Genomic DNA, 16,164 nt, shown 5'->3' with positions numbered 1-16,164 from the left:
CTATGCTAAAGATGCAGTGACCAGGAGAACATTGTTCATAGAGATGGATACACTGTGGCACAGTCAAATGTAATGGACTTCTCTACTAGCAGCAATGCAATGATCCAGAACTATTTGGAGGGACTCATGAGACTCATGAGACTCATGAGAAAGAACACTATCCACATCCAGAGAAAGAAGCAAAGAAAGAAGCTCTGTGGGAGCAGAAACAAAACTGCTTGATCACATGGGTAGAGAAGGATATGGTTGGGGATATAGACTCTAAGCGATCACCCTAGTGCAAATATCAATAATATGGAAACAGGTCTTGATCAATGACAAAGTAAACCCAGAGGAATTGCACGTGGGGGTTGTGGGGGGAGGGAAAGAACATGAATCTTGTACCCATGGAAAAATATTCTAAATCAACTACTTAAATAAATTTTAAAAAAGTTAAAGATTCAATGTTTCAATGATGTAATCCTTTAAATGAGGATTCTTGGGGGTTACTGATTAGCAATTGAAGTGATACCAAATGGAAGGTGATCTTGAATGAGGAAGAGGGATATAAAGTGTAAACCTTAAAATTTCTTAGACTTGTGAATGTTGGAAATTTCACCATTGGAATGTGAACCCCATTGGCAAGGGACATTCCTCCTCCTCCCTTCTTAAGATTACTTTAGGACAGAAACCTTTTGATGAACAATGGAAAGGGCTGCAGCATAGATCAAAATTTAATTATTCCAATCTCCACCCTACTCAGGGTAACAGGATTTAGGAAGGGCTGCAGCATAGATCAAAATTTAATTATTCCAATCTCCACCCTACTCAGGGTAACAGGATTTAGGAAGGGCTGTAGCAAAGGATCAAGATTTAATTATTTGAGAATATGACCTTCAACAGACATGTGCAAAGCCACAGACCTCTGGGCGGTCCTGGGTTAATGTAGAGCCACCATTGGCACAGGGAAGACATGGACAGTGATTGGTAGATGTGAGAACTGAGGGGGAGGGAACTTGGATGGTTTCCTTAAAGATAAAGGGGTCTGAGGACCAAGGGGTGGTTGGTTGGAGAGGTGCTCTGAGAAGCTTGCTCTGAAGGAAGGTGGAGGTGGAGGCCCCTGAGACTGTTTCTCCATTTTGGTCACGTGAGTGATAGGGACTGATCTCTTTTCTTTGCCTCAGCTATCTAAGGGCTTGGGCCTTTTGGCCCAGCCTAAACAGAAGGGGTAATTAAGCCCTATTCCCTTCTCTCCCCTTTTTTTCTCCCTTTTCTCTCTCTCTCTCTAATACCTTTCTTCCTCCTGTTTGTAATTAAACTCCATAAAAGGTTGACTGCTGACTTGAGTTTTCATTAAGAAATTACTTAGCTGAATTCCTTGGCGACCTTAAATTAATATATATCAGTCTTTTAAAGTGATTTCCTTGTCACATGGGAGTCTAAAGAATTCTCTCAATAAACTTTTGAAATTCCTTGCCTTTTTACTATACCGTCTCACCACTTAGTCCCTTTTAACAAAAAACTTGGCTAATGATTCTCAAGTTGTCTCTCCTTCCTCTGTTTTCCTGGTCTATCATTTTGTCAGTGAGATATTTTATGTTTTCTTCTAATTCATTAATTTTTTGACTTTGTTTTATTAATTCTTGCTGTTTTGCAAGATCACTGTCTTCCAGTTGCTTAATTCTGGTCTTTAAGGACTGGTTTTGCTTTTCAGTTTGGTCTGCCCTTCTGTTTGTGGCCTCCAACTCTTTCTCCAATTATGAGGTCTTGTCTGTCAGACTGTTGACCTCTTTCTGAAATTTTTCCCATTTTTTTTTTTGCCAGAAAGTTTCCATCTTTTGAATAAGCTCCATTTTGAGTTCTTCCAGAGTTTGTGGATGATTTCCATTTTGGGGGGCATGTTTTGATTTTGTTTGAATTTCATCCTCTTTCTCTTCTGTCCCCTGGTTCCCCCCCCCCATAATAGTTCTCGATAGTCACTTTTTTCCCTTTCTTCTGGGAGGATTGCTCTTGGGCAGTGTGAGCCATCCCTTTGGTGGTTTTTTCCCCCTTTCCTTTTTGGTTAGAGGTCTGGGTGATATGGGCGGATTTTCTGTGGATTTAAGTTGCCTCAAAGTAGTTCTTCCCAGCCTCTACAGTTTGTTAGCACACCTGCCCCTGTGCTCTGTGGTCTCTTCTCACTGGTGTGCAGGAATCTCCTGTAAAACCACTCTGAGGGGTAGATCTCTGGTAGTCCCTGTCAGTTTCCAGGGAGCCTGGCGTGCCCCCCCCCCTACAGCGAGGAGCAGAGCTTTGGCCTTAGGCAGTTTCTACAGTTTCTTGAGACTCCACACTGTTCACAGTTTGCAGGGGCCCTGTGGTCTGCACACTCTCCAGTGCGCAGGGTTCTCCAGTGAAACCACCCTTAGAGGTAGTTCCCTAGCAGTCTTTAGATCCCAAGGACCCTGATGTGCCCCCCAGACAGAGACATTCCTCACTCACTCGCTGTCCCAGTGAGCGCTCTGAGCCCCTACTCTGGTTCCGTGGGGGAGGAGGGGGAAGGGCAGCTCAGTTCACGTTTTTGTGCAAGCTTTTCCTCCTTCTTATAGTGTGGCAATGTTCAAACCCCACGTACCTTCGTTTCTGTGGGGTACTGGAGAGTCCTTCCGTTCTTCCAAAGATGACTTTTATGCTCTTTTGAGGTAGTCTATTTTGTTCGGTGCTGGGGAGGGGAAGCGAGTCGCATCTAGATTGCAGCCATGTTTACCCAGAAGTCCCAATCAGCCACCTTCTAAGTAACTCAGGGGAACTATGAGATTTCAGAGAAATATTCTTTACTCTTCTATTCTCAGGTAAGGAGCTTTATTGGGAAACAGGATGGAGAACTGAGGTGAGAGGGATGAGGGTTTTCCTAATCTATAATGAAAGATCGGAGGAATTATGGAAAATGCCAGTCTAGTCACAGTTGTGACTCAGGGACAATCAGAGAGATGGAGCACAAGTGTTTTTCTTCTTTTCTTCTTTCTTCAGTCAGATAATCTCTGCTTGAGTAATTCAAGTCCAGACTCTGTCAAAAATCTAGGACAGGAAAAAGCCAATCTCTCTTGATCAGGAAAACCCAAAGAGAAGAGTTTTCTCTCGTGGTCAGTAAAAACCCAGAGCCAAAGTCCCAGTTTCTCTCCTCTCTGGACAGGCTCTCCAACTGCCTCCTCCTGGGAACATTCCGTTTGGAATCTTCTCCTTGATTGACAGACAGGTCCTTCAGAAGTCCTACTTTTCTCTCTTCTATTCTGAAGCAACTGTTTCATTTTGTGCAACTGTATGAAAGAAAAACACCTTCCTGAGGGTGTGCTATAATTCTAAGGCATGCAGTGAATAGAACATTTTGTTCACTGAATCTTGGGGGGGTGCCTTGATTCTAAAGGGGGTTTGAGGAGCTGTTGTCTAACTTGGGGACCAGGAAACACCATCTTGGTCTGCATGCCTGGCTTGTCCTGCAATCCTCTCTTTCTTCAAGCCTCTTCCACAGGTAGAAGGGCAATCCAGGGCTCAACTTGGACTGGACCTTCCTGACCTTCTAGGCTGCTGATGCTTGAGTGATACAATGATGGCATGAGCCGGTGACAGCCTTGGCTTGTACATGAAGCCACTCACTGTGTCCTTTGGGACGTGAGGAAATATTTTCCCTGTCTGCCTTTTCCTTTGTGACAAATTCCCATAATCAGCACATCATGCTAATTGTAAAGTTAAAGTTTCCATTTCCCCAAACAACTATTAGATGAATAATTGAAAATTATCAAATGGTTGGGAACATACTTTGAGAATTAGGTGAAGAAGTAGATGACTTGTATCTGCAGCCTTGATTTACCACAATTGAAGTTTGGATCTTGAGCTTGGAAATATAACCTAAAGCTTTCTGGATTTCCTCCAGAATTGGGGGTAATGAAATTCATCTGTAAAATGTTGTTACTCAAGTGTTTATAGAGGCCATGTTAATGTGGACTTTGCAAAAGGATATTCTTTAACAGAAACATCACATACCAACTCTGCAAACAACTCAGGAATCAAATTTCCTAAAGGGATCCATTCCTGCCAGAAGATGATTTCTGAAGATGGAGGCTGTTGGCTAAGATACCCAAATGCTAATGTTTACTATCCATTTCTATTGTACTAATTTTCTCTGCTTATATCTGTTGCTCTAGTTTTTGCCCCAGTCCTGGTTTCCACATTTCTGCCTTAGGGACTGACACTCCCCTTTGTGACCTGTCTGCCCATCAGGGGAAGCAGTCACTGGACACACACATCCTTCAGATCTCCAAGCCTTCAGGTCTCCAGCTACCCAGGCATTCACTGAGGACATGCCCCTAAAGACCCTGTGCCCACAGCCCCTCCCTCCCCGTTATCTTAACTCCTCTTGCTTTACTTCTTAACTACATGACCCATAACTATTCCTTTCTTTATGTTCTGGGTCTTTTCCTATGTTTTATTTTGTATTTTTATTTTTTTTAAACCCTCACCTTCCGTCTTGGAATCAATGCTGTATATTGGTTCCAAGGCAGAAGAGCAGTAAGGGCTAGCCAATGGGGGTTGAGTGACTTGCCCAGTCATACAACTGGGAAGGGTCTGAGGCCAAATTTGAACCCAGGACCTCCCATCTCTAGGCCTGGTTCTCTATCCGCTGAGCTACCAAGCTGCCCCCCTTCTCCTATGCTTTAAATCACGCATGCACAGCCATCTGGACAGAAAATTCTGATTCAACTTGGCGAGGCAGTAGCCAAAACAAGTCCCTCTGACTGCTGGATATATGAAGCACCCCAAAACCAGAGAGGACTCCAGGCCTCTAGCCCATGGTCTTTGTGCCTCCAAGGCTTACCCAAAAGCTAAGGCTTCAATGAGATCCACATCCACCCCAGTTTTGGCTATGAGATATGCAGACCTCACATTTGGAACATAGTCACTTCTCTATTTGCTTCTAGGGTGAAAGCTCTCATTGGAGTCACCAAGATGCCATTACAAGCCCTGCAACCTCTGGACATGGCCTACAGCCAATACTTCTCTCTCCTGACAATAGGCAGGGACAACTCTACGCCATTCTCAGCTCTGAAGAAGTTACAGAAGACTGAGCCCATGATATTTGGAGAGGGGGGAGATGGCATGGACATTGTACCCCCAGAAACTATCATTAGGGAAATTCCTGTGCTCCTTTATACTCTTGTGACTGCCAACCCAAAACATCTGACCTTGAGGATCACCCTCCTTTGACTGTCCCATTGATTTGAGATGGACAAAGAGAGCCACCTCACCCATTTGTCCTCCAAATCAGGAGGTCCACCCCACCCCAATACCCTCAGGCAACCCTCCCCACCTCCCCAACCCCTTGCTCCAGGGTCACTGTTGGAAATAGTTTAAAATCCCCAGAATTGATGGCATGGGGTGGGTGGGTGGGTGGGGAGAGACAGCTGTCTCAACCTATTCTGCCCTCCTGGCCAGATTCAACATCAACTTCCAAATTAATAAATTTCCCTTTTTTATTTTTAAGCTAAGTTTCAGAGTCTTGCGTTCTTGCAAAAGGTACCCTTCCCAACGCCCTGGGGCTTACCTCAAGCCCCCCAACAAAAGCACTCGGGGTTTAATCTAGGTTCTCAAATTTAAAATCCAGAAAGTTGTCCACTCTATCCTCCTGCCTTCTACCATATTCCCAAATCATCACTTAAAGACAAGCAGGGTCTTCTTTACTCTGCATGGTGAAGAAGGGAGAAAAGGAGCAACCATGTAGAAATCCAATTTCTTCCAACTCCAAGAAAACAGAAAAATTAACATTTATTCACTCCCGCTGTTCACATCGTCATAGTCTCCTTTCAGGACGTATACTAGTCATCATTGTCATTTTCTCAGCTCTAAGATCTGCTGAGGACAAGGGGAAAAACATTCCCTTTTTTCCTTCTGCCAGCAGCCAAATCCACAAGTCAAGGAACATTTCTTAAGCCCTTACTATGGGCCAGGCACTATGCAAATATGAGAAATACAAATGCAAAGAGAAAGACAGTCCTGTCCTTAAGGAGCTTCCATTTCAGTGGGAGAGAGTATAATATACAAAAGGGCGCCAAAGTTCAGGGGAAAGAAAGTCAGAAGCAGAACCAGGAATGATTAGGAGAATAAAGAATGATTAGGAGAGATAGCTAGATGGCTCAGTGGATAGAGAGCCAAGACCAGAGATGGGAGATCTTGAGTCCAAATCTGGCCTCAGATACTTCCTAATTGTGTGACCCTGGATAGATCACTTAACCCCAATTGCCTAGCCATTACCACTTGATTCTAAAGTAGAAGGTAAAAAGTTTAAAATAAAAAATAACAACAAAACAATGCTTGGGGTGGTAATTTCATTATTCTCTGGGTAATCTGCCATGTAAGAAAAACTGCTCTAGCAAAGAGTCTCTGCCACCCCTTTTCAGGGATAACGTGATTGATTGTATTTGGTCTGCTTATCCCCCAAAGAGGAGAGATGCTGGGGTGGGGGGTGGCAGGTTCAAAGGGATGAAGCAAAGAGGCACATTTAATCAGTAAAAACTTCCTGACAATGAGAACCATCACAGAATGGAATGGGCTGCTTTGGGAAATGATGGATTCCTTTTCACTGTGGAGTTCTTCAAATGGAGGGAATTCATGATCAGATACCTGTTGGATCTCTGAGATCCTTTCTAGTGGCAAAATTTTATACTTTTTGATGCATCAGAGAATAGGCTCAATTTTGGAGTCCAGGGATCTGGGTTCAAATTCTGACTTTGTCACTTGTTACCTATAAGTATTTGCCCTCTGTGGGCTTTCTCATATGTCAGATGAGGAGGTCTGGCTAGCTATCTGCAAGACCTCTCCCAGCTTTAAATGTGTTTAGGATGACTGCTGCTCTCATTAAGGGCTGTGTGTTAATTAACACTTGGATACCTTATGGTAATGTTGGACCCTCTCTTCCTCCATATATAAGGGTGTGGGGTTGGTTGGGAATTCTGAAAGGAGTGGGAAAGGAGGACCTAAGGAACCTATTTATCAAAGAAATCAACGTGGGCTCCAGACTTAAAAGTGTTCTTTTGCAGCAGCTCCATCAGTTTCTGGCCCGACACAGTGCAGTCCACCAGTCCCTTGTTCTGAGACAGCTTAAGTAACATCTGGCGGGTTTCCGGATCCTTTGTGTATGCCTTGGCAGTCTGGCGTATGTCTGTGTCCAGAGGACCTGAGGAGCAAGAGAATAGAGGATGAGACTTAGGAGCCTAGAGGACCCCTAGCACCAAAACCTAGGACAGTTCTGTCTTGGCTTTTCTGGGCTCCCGGACTTGCTGCGTCTCCTGATACCTTGTCAGTGCCTCTGGGACCTTGAACTGATGCCTTATATATCAGTCAAAAGAACAGATGTCCCCATCTTGTTCTGCTAATGTTAACAGGTCACCTCTCCTTATCTTGGCTCCCAACTCTCCTTCACTGTTCTCTCTCTCTCTTTTTTAACCTTTACCTTCCATCTTAGAACCAATACTATATATTGGTTCCAAGGCAGAAGAGTGGTAAGACTTGCCCAGGTCACACAGCTAGGAAATGTCTGAGATAAGATTTGAACCCTGGACCTCCCATCTCTGGGCTTGGCTTTCTATCTGCCTGCCTGCCCCCTCCTTCACTGTTTTTAAGAGCCATCAATTCCAACCCTCTCGTTATTTTTTTTTAATTTTTAATTTAATTTTTTTTGAAAACTTTAATTTAATTAATTAATTTAGAATATTTTTCTATGGTGGCATGATTCATGTTCTTTTCCTCACTCCCGTAGCCGATGAGCAACTCCACTGGGTTTCACACGTGTCATGGATCAAGACCTATTTCCTTATTATGGATATTTGCATTCCAACCCTCTCATTTTAGAGATGATCATCATGAGTGGATGAGTGGGCCATCAGCTGAGGCCAGAAGGTTTAAGTGATTGATGTGCTTCGCTAGGATCACCAGTTAATAAATGTCTGAGGTGGGCTTTGAACCTGGCTTTCATGCTCCAAAGTCCATTGTCTTATCCACCATTCTACATTGTTTCTCAATCCAGAAGAGCAGTTGCTATTTCCGCTGTGAAACAAAAAGGTTAATAAATATCGGCACTGTGGCCCTTCCATCCACTGAGGGGCTCTCTGAGAGCAGGGACTGTGTGTCCCCTATTGGACTAGGGGTTCCCTGCAGGCAGGGCTATCCCCCTTCACCCCCCAAAATAGAAACTGGAGTTATGCAATCACAGTCAGCCCTTGGCTGCCCCATCTACTCTTTGCCCCGTCTCCCTCCAAACAGACCTCTCTGGGCAATTCCCTGGAAATGTCTACCTGGGGCATAGCTCAGCACCCTCACATCAGGCTCTTCTGCTGCCAAGACCTGGAACAGCATGTCCCTGGAGGCTTTCCCCATGCAGTACAAAGCCCAGCTCTTCATGGGCCGTAGGGCAAATTGGGAGGAGATGTTGACCACGATTCTGCCCAGGCTGGAACTTGGGGGGAAGGTCCTCAGGACACCCGAAGTCAGGCAGAGTGCAGAGGTCACGTTCAGAGTCCAATAGGTGTTTAGCTCTGCTGGCTCCCTGAAATCCACGATGCTCTTGGAAGGATCACCCAGTGAGCCTTGAAGAACCAAACCCAAATTCAGAAATTCAATAGATTGCTATGAACGTCTTTTAGTCATTATACATGGAGGGGATGGTGGCTTCAAGGGAATTTACCAGTTTATCTGACACTTTCTCAAGGCAGAGGAAACCCTGCTAGAGAAAGGTCAGAGTTGTAGTTAGATTTGATTATTGGATTCCACTTTCCTATTTTGTACATGAGGAAATTGAGGCCGAGGGCAGGATGGGAAGTACTTTCCCTGAAGGAACCCCAAGCAGCACTCTGATCCTTAAGCCCATTACCTTTTCCCAACAGTAATTGGTTGGGATCCATCTATCCTGCCATTGCTCCCAGAGTGCACCAGGTCTTACCATCTGCCCTCCTCCTTTGCCCTCCTAAGCCTTGGCATCAGCCCAAGGACTACCGGGACTTCCCATCTGTCCTACAGCTGAAACTTCCCCCATCAGAATGGGAGCTTCTTCCTTTTGAGCCAAGACTATCTCACCATTTTTATTCCCCCGTGACTGGGATGTAGTTAAATGTTTAATAAATGTTTTCCATGCCATTCACAATGCCATATAGTCATTCAGTTGGTAAAAGGTAATCTAATTAAGCAACTATAGTTTACATTCACTATTTTATACGTTAATATAAGTGTATTTTCTCTGTATGTAATCTTATTCGATAATCAGAATTTTAGGGATAAGTTGTAAGGAATAATACCAATTATTAATTGATTGAATAACTGTATAAGAGACTCGGTAGTCAATAATCATATTGTGAATAAAATAACAAAGAAAATCCCTGAAGCACCTAGCAAAAACATCCCTTTTCTTTTTTTTTATTTTTTTTAAACCCTTACCTTCCGTCTTGGAGTCAATACTGTGTATTGGCTCCAAGGCAGAAGAGTGGTAAGGGCTAGGCAATGGGGGTCAAGTGACTTGCCCAGGGTCACACAGCTGGGAAGTGTCTGAGGCCAGATTTGAACCTAGGACCTCCCGTCTCTAGGGCTGGCTCTCAATCCACTGAGCTACCCAGCTGCCCCCTTAAAAATATCCCTTTTCAAAGGAGTTTTGCATGTGTCTCCAGCACCCTGGAATGTGTAGACAGCCAACTTTGAAGCTACAGAGTGATCTTGGCCACCTTTATCTTCATCATCTATGGGCTGGATGATTACTTCATAAAACAGAGATAAGAAAACATACCTGACTTTCTTGGAGAAGGAGATCTTCTAAAAGACAAAAATTGGTTGCTCCTTCCAAGAAGAACTATTCAGAAGACCAGCCTCCTTTTAAAGTGGGCCTGGGTAATCTGACTATACATGCCAGTTGACAAATGAGCTCTGGCTCTTTAGACCACAATGGACATGTCTTGGACCTTGATGCTGCCCTTTAATAACAAACATCAGTTTGGCTCAGATAATAGCTTTTCTTTTACAAGTTGCAGAGACAGGATGAGGAGCTTGGTGGTCTTTAGTCTCCTGCCCTAGAATTGCTTCCAGGCTCTCCCCAGTCCAATCCTTCCTCCCCACGATGCCAAATGTATAATTGAAAAGCTGTTACCCTAAAAAAGAACTACATTTCCCCGGAGCCCACTGACTTCCTGTCATTATGTACTTCCTGTAGACAGGGGATAAACATTGAGTGGGCGATCCTGTTCTCTCTTGGGCATGCAGCAAGTATGGTGACAGTAGTGAGTGGGGATTTTGAAATGGGTTGATCAGTCATGGGCATGTGGTCTTTACTTTGTATTCTCTTTATTCCTTTTTTCTGACTGATTATTTAATAAATCTCCTAAAGTATAACATTTTTATTATTGACATTAATTTTAATTTTTACACAAATTAGTATTCCTAAAACCCAAATCTGACCACGCCTCCTCTCAGAATCTTCTATTGCCTCTAAAATAAAGTATGCAATCCTTGACCAGGCATTGAAATCCTTCTTCCATCTATCTATTTCTTACCTATCTATAAGCACACACACATATGAACTATGATTATGCTTATTATTACTGTTCCTTCCTGAAACGACAAAGCACCTTGAGGAAGAGACAAGAAGAAGTCAAACAAGCAAATCAAACCACCATCACCACCTCCCCTCACACCATAATGGCCCCAAAGTCATGGGAAAGACAATGCCCTCCACCCAGTACACTGCCCTGTTTCCAGGCCGCCCCCTCCATCGTTCATCCAGCAAAACAAGTTTGTGGGGATGCAGCCTGGCAATGACCTCTACAGGGGAAGGGGCCCTGGCTTCCTCAGTAGTCACAACTCCTGAAGACTTGGAAAAAGAAAATTCCAACCACCAAAGTCTTTGGCTTGTCAAATGGCCCAACATTAGTATCCAATATGGGTTCTGTTTGTTGTTGTTTTTGAGTGGAAATGACATTCAGGAAGAGGCATGCTGGGACAAGTTCTTTTCTTCTTTCTGGGTCTCAATTTCCAACTCTGCAAGAGGAGGGGGATCTCTAAGGTTATCTGCTTCTGAGTTCTAGGATTCTCTGAGGGCCACTTTGACTCAGAGTCAGGGGGACGATCCAAGATGATCTCTTGTGACCTTGCAATATTACTCTGAAGAGTTTAAAACAAACCTAAAACTTTTGGGACCCCCCTGTGTTTCTCTTTCAGTTTGCTACCCCAAAAGTTTAAGTGACTTGCTCTGGGATACACAGCCAGAAAGGCTCAGAGGAAGGACTTAAACCGAAATCTTCCTAGCATATTCCCTGTCCTCTCCATCATTTGGCTGGGTGCCTATTGTTTACAGCACTTTCTGTATATGATCTCATTTAGTATAAAAGGGTATAACCAGAAAACACTAATGAAGAAACTGAGGCAAACAGGGTAAAGTGACTTGCCTACGATCAATCAACTACTACCTGTCTGATTTTAGTTCAGGTCTTCCTGACTCCAGACTTGGCATGTTATTCCCTGAGCCACCTAGCTGCTGAGGGTCAGAGACTTGAGTCCAAATCTAGCCTCAGATGCTTACTAGTGGTGAGACTGTGGGCAAGTCACTTAACCTCTGTCTGCCTCAGTTTCCTCATCTGTAAATTGGGAATAACATTAGCATCTACCTCCCAGGATTGCTATAAGGATCAAACAAAATGTTTGTAAAGTACATTGCAAACCTTAAAATGCTAAATAAATGCCACCTATACGATTTCTAATAAGAAGAAGAACTGATATTTATATAGCACTTTAAAGTTCAAAAAGAAAAGCATGTCATGTTCTTTATCTTCTTTGAGTCTCACCCCTGCCCTCCAGATGCTACTATGAGAACAGATAAGAAAACAGGCTCAGAAAGGTTGTGAGTTACCTAAGGTCACCCAACTAGTTAATTAAGCATCAGAGCCAGGATTTGAATTCAAGTCTTCTGGGCTTTAAGTTCAGCACTCTACTTACTCACTGGGATACCATGCTTGCTCTTCATACGGCCATGCCATGGCATTATCCAGTTTCACTTGGAAGGCAGGAGACTTCCCAGGCAGCCCATTCCATTTGGGGAGACCTCCCTGACCCTCGGTTTCTTCCTCTACAAAATGGGGTGGGTTCGAGATGATGTCAAAGGATCCTTCCACTCCTAACATTCTAAGGGCACTGTAGCTCAGACATTCTATATTCTAAGTGAGGTCCCTCCTGATGTGGACTGTCTGTGTTAAGATCTCTTCCAGCACTGGCACCCTCTGCCCCAAGCTCCCTCCCAGTTCTGATACTCTCTGCTCTAAGATCCAACCCCTGCCAAACACACCTCTGCTGTCCTCTAGCCTGAGGACCCTCCCACCTCTACCATTCTGAGGGACTGCCTGGAAAGTCCCTGCTCTAAGTCTGATTTACCCTCATCTCCCTGGGAGCCTACACAGCACCAGCTCTGATATGCAGTGGTGAGGGATTACACACAGGGAGTACCGCCCTGCAGGCTGCCAGTCAGGATGAACGCATCCATTGACTGCTTTTGCTGAGCTGCCTTTTCCTCCGATTCGTTCTCATTTCCAGGCTTGTGAGGAAGGGGAGGACTAATACAGTCCCTTTCGAGTATGTTATTAGTGATCTATTTTTAAACCTCTTAAGAGACATAAAATATGAGTAATCTATCCCACTAGGCAGGGGAGGAGCAATATGTTTGGGAGTAAATGTAAGGGAAATAGCAAAACAAGCAAAACACAATAAAAATAAGCTTTTGAGTGTTGGGAACCACAAGGGGTCACTATTTTTCCAAGCCTCCTCTCCTTGGTAGCCAGATGGAGCAAGCTAGCCTGGAAAATGATCAATTCTGGCCCCAACAAATTAGAGAAAGAGTTTTCTAATCCTCATTTTGATTCTTGTTTTTTAATGAACCCTTATCTTCCATCTCAGAATCAATATTGTGCATTGGTTCCAAGGCAGAAGGACAATAAAGGCTAGGCAGAGGAGGCTAAGTGACTTACCCAGGGTCACACAACTAGGAAGCATCTGGGGTCATATTTGAACCCAGGACCTCCCATCTCTATGCCTGGCTCTCAATGCATTGAGCCAGCTAGTTGCTTCCCTTATTCTGACTCTTATTAAAGAGAGAGTAGGGAAGAGGAGGAAAAGTGGCCAAGGGTCCATGTGAGATTAAGGGGTGGAGAAGTAGGAGAATTTATTTTCTATATACTGTATTCATTCCTATATAGGAAGGAGAATTACTATGTATTCCTGTACCTGGGATTTGGGTCAGAGAAACCCTCCTGTCTGCAGCTTTTTGCATTTTCTTTGTCCTTTGGAATTCCAAAGAATCTCTGTCTTTTCAGCAGAATTTGTTTAATAACTGAAGGGGAGAAGGGTCTCCCCCCCTGCCCCCCCCCCCCCCGGGGATATTTGTTATACAAGATGTAGGAATGGTGGGTGGGTGGGAGCAGCCCACCTCTAAGTAGCTGCCTAGGTAGGGGCTGAATAATGATTTCTTAAAAACGTTTCTCTTAGGCAGCTCAGCTTGATCCTGGTTTTTGAGAGACAACCTTAGACATCTAGATCACTTTATCTGTTAGGATGCTGGCTGTCAACATGGAATCTAGAAACCCCTAACTTGGAGCCCAGTAAGAGCTGATGAACCCCAAGTTTTAGGTCTAACTTGTAAGTTGGAGACCCCAAAGCTTGTCCTTGTTCCCCATTCCACCCTGAAGGGAATCCCAGGCTAGCAGTTTCAGCCTGAATAATGGACCCTAGGGTAAAAGACAATCTCCATCAGGTGGGTCAAGCCCAAGCCCCAGCCAAGCGACTTTTCTAGGCTCCAGAAGCCTCTCCCACTGTATCACAACCTCCACTGGAGGATTGAACTCAGGACCTTGGCTCGTGGCTTGGCTCCACCTGACCACAATCGTCTTTTACCTGGGGGTCCATTATTCAGTCTGAAACTGCTAGCCTGAGATTCCCTTCAGGGTGGAATGGGGAACAAGGACAAGCTTTGGGGTCTCCAACTTACAAGTTAGACCTAAAACTTGGGGTTCATAAGATCTTACTGGGTTACAAGTTGGGGGTTTCTAGATTCCATGTTGGCACGACCTGTGAGCGATACCTTTATATTCTTACCCCCAAATCAGTGTCTGGAGATCATTTTAATCCTAATAGAGGGAAGGTCTGAGCTCGGAACCCTGCTGGATACCCAGACCCAGAGTTCTCCATATTTGTGGGTTGAGGAAACAAAAATAACTGCAGTTTGCTGTAGTGACCAGCCTGATGGATTTGCCGGTAGAGGACAGGGGTTCAAGTTCGGGGTTGTTTGTTTCCTTTTAAAAATGTTTGCTGAGTCACTTAGGTGAGGTAGAAGGAGAATCCTGAGCCAGAAGCCAACCCCAGCTCCTTCACTTCCCAGCCGTGTGACTTTAAACGGGCTACTCTGGGGTTCAGTTTCCTTCTTTGCAAAACTGCTTCTGATGGAGGGGTGGGAGGTGGGGACTGGGAGACGGTCCTAGACTATCCCTTCAGGCATTTCCAATTCAGAACCTACGGGAAACTTTCCCCTCCCAGCAGACCAGGCAAGCACTTGGGTCTTTCTTTCGGGGTTCTGCTGCCCCTCCCCCTATCCCTCCCAGCCCAGCCCAATTATCGCGTCCTTCGACTCCGGTGGAGGCTGGTTACCCGCATTGTTGATGAGCAAGAGCCGCTGTAAGCCCACTGGCTGGGGCAGCTCCCGCACTGCCTCCAGCAGCTGTTGTAGTCCAGCCTCCTGCTCCAGGTCGGCCGGCACACACTGCACCCGCAAGTCAGGCCACTCGGCTCTCAGCTCCGCCGACACCTTCCTCAGGGCCCCGTCATTGCGGGCGCTCAGCACCAGTGCGGAGCCAGCGGCCAGTCTCGAGGCCAACAGTGGCACCAGGCTGCGGCCGAAGCCTCGAGAGGCCCCAGTCAGGATGCACACGGCGCGACCCAAGCTGCCCTCCATGACACTCGGGTCCGCAGGCTCCCTCGAGCTGGCCGGACTCCGCTTTTTCGGGCCACAGTTACCGCCTAGCTTGGGAGATCAAGCACGGAAACTAGCGCACGCTGTGCCCACCCCGAGGACACGTTCCAAAATCTAATCTCGGGATCTGCTTCGGAACCTCGTTAGAAACCGATCCACCGTATTCGAGAGATTTACATAATGAGATAATGACGTCACGCACGAAACGGAGCGTCCTCCCTGGATCCGCTCCACACCCCTCCCTCACTATGGAATGCAGAAACGGACTCCTTATAGTACCGAACGCATACAATTGACGGGCTGAGACACCCAAGGGAAGGTGGAAGGCCGAAACAAGCATTTCTTAGAGCCTGGATGCTTTACAAACAAGTTCTCCTTAGCGCCTCACCACACCGGGACCTTGTAGGGCTGGGAAGAACAGCGGGGAGCACACTGGACAGCCAACATTCACTTTTCTCAAGCTTACCCTCCGCTCTTTTGCCCGACGGAGTTTTGAAAAGCCAGCCACGCCCCTAAAGGGGAGTGCGCTAATAAAGGAGCTCCAATCCCAAGAAGGGGAGGCGGAGGGGGCGGCGAGTTGTGCCGCCGCGCTCGGTATTTCGGCTAGCTAAATAGGGGCTGCCGAGCTTCCCAGCGCCGCCTACGCTAACGTTCCTGTTTATCCTGTTTATGGGGTCCTATTAACTTCCTGTGGAATACTGAAGGCTCCTCGGGAGCAGCTAGAACTGGCTTCAGAGTTCAACCCCGGGCGAGTCCCTTGGTGTCCCCGGGCAATTCTCTGACGCGGTCCGTAGGTGCCCATCTCCAGCGGTAGAGGAAGTCTCCAAACCAGCGAGATCACATGAGAAAAGAGGATATTCAAAGGCAGAGCTAGTCCCAAGGTTCCATTAGCCCATGTTTGAATAGGGAAACTGGGGAGCTTCACCCTTACACCTATGAAATCACTTACTATCTCACTTCCCCTCCGCTAAGCAAGGAGCAAGCTAAGAAATAGACCTAAGTCAATATCACCGGAAATACACGTTCCCATACAGCACTCTGAATGGTGGCTGCCAAAAGCATTCTTCTCACAATTTACAAAGGAGAGACTTCTTCAAGGCCACATGGCTGATGTCAGAAGCAGAATTTGAACCTGGGTCTTCTTAAAGTCATGCTGCCTCTCTTGAGGA

The 16,164-nt window shown here is 45.6% G+C and overlaps 1 protein-coding gene across 1 annotated transcript; it reads right to left on the bottom strand.

Moving 5' to 3' along the window:
• Positions 1-5,760: 5,760 nt before the first annotated feature.
• Positions 5,761-15,262, bottom strand: LOC100010137 (sepiapterin reductase-like). The gene is made up of 3 exons (XM_001362311.4): positions 14,674-15,262; positions 8,304-8,594; positions 5,761-7,186 (listed from the first exon to the last, which is right to left on the bottom strand). The coding sequence occupies exons 1-3, from the start codon at positions 14,975-14,977 to the stop codon at positions 6,996-6,998; spliced, it is 786 nt and encodes a 261-aa protein (XP_001362348.1). The 5' UTR covers positions 14,978-15,262; the 3' UTR covers positions 5,761-6,995.
• Between the last annotated feature and the right edge of the window lie 902 nt (positions 15,263-16,164).

Source organism: Monodelphis domestica, chromosome 1 (genome assembly GCF_027887165.1).
Source record: "Monodelphis domestica isolate mMonDom1 chromosome 1, mMonDom1.pri, whole genome shotgun sequence".
Taxonomy (NCBI): domain Eukaryota; kingdom Metazoa; phylum Chordata; class Mammalia; order Didelphimorphia; family Didelphidae; genus Monodelphis; species Monodelphis domestica.
This window is presented reverse-complemented; position numbering and strand designations above follow the sequence as displayed.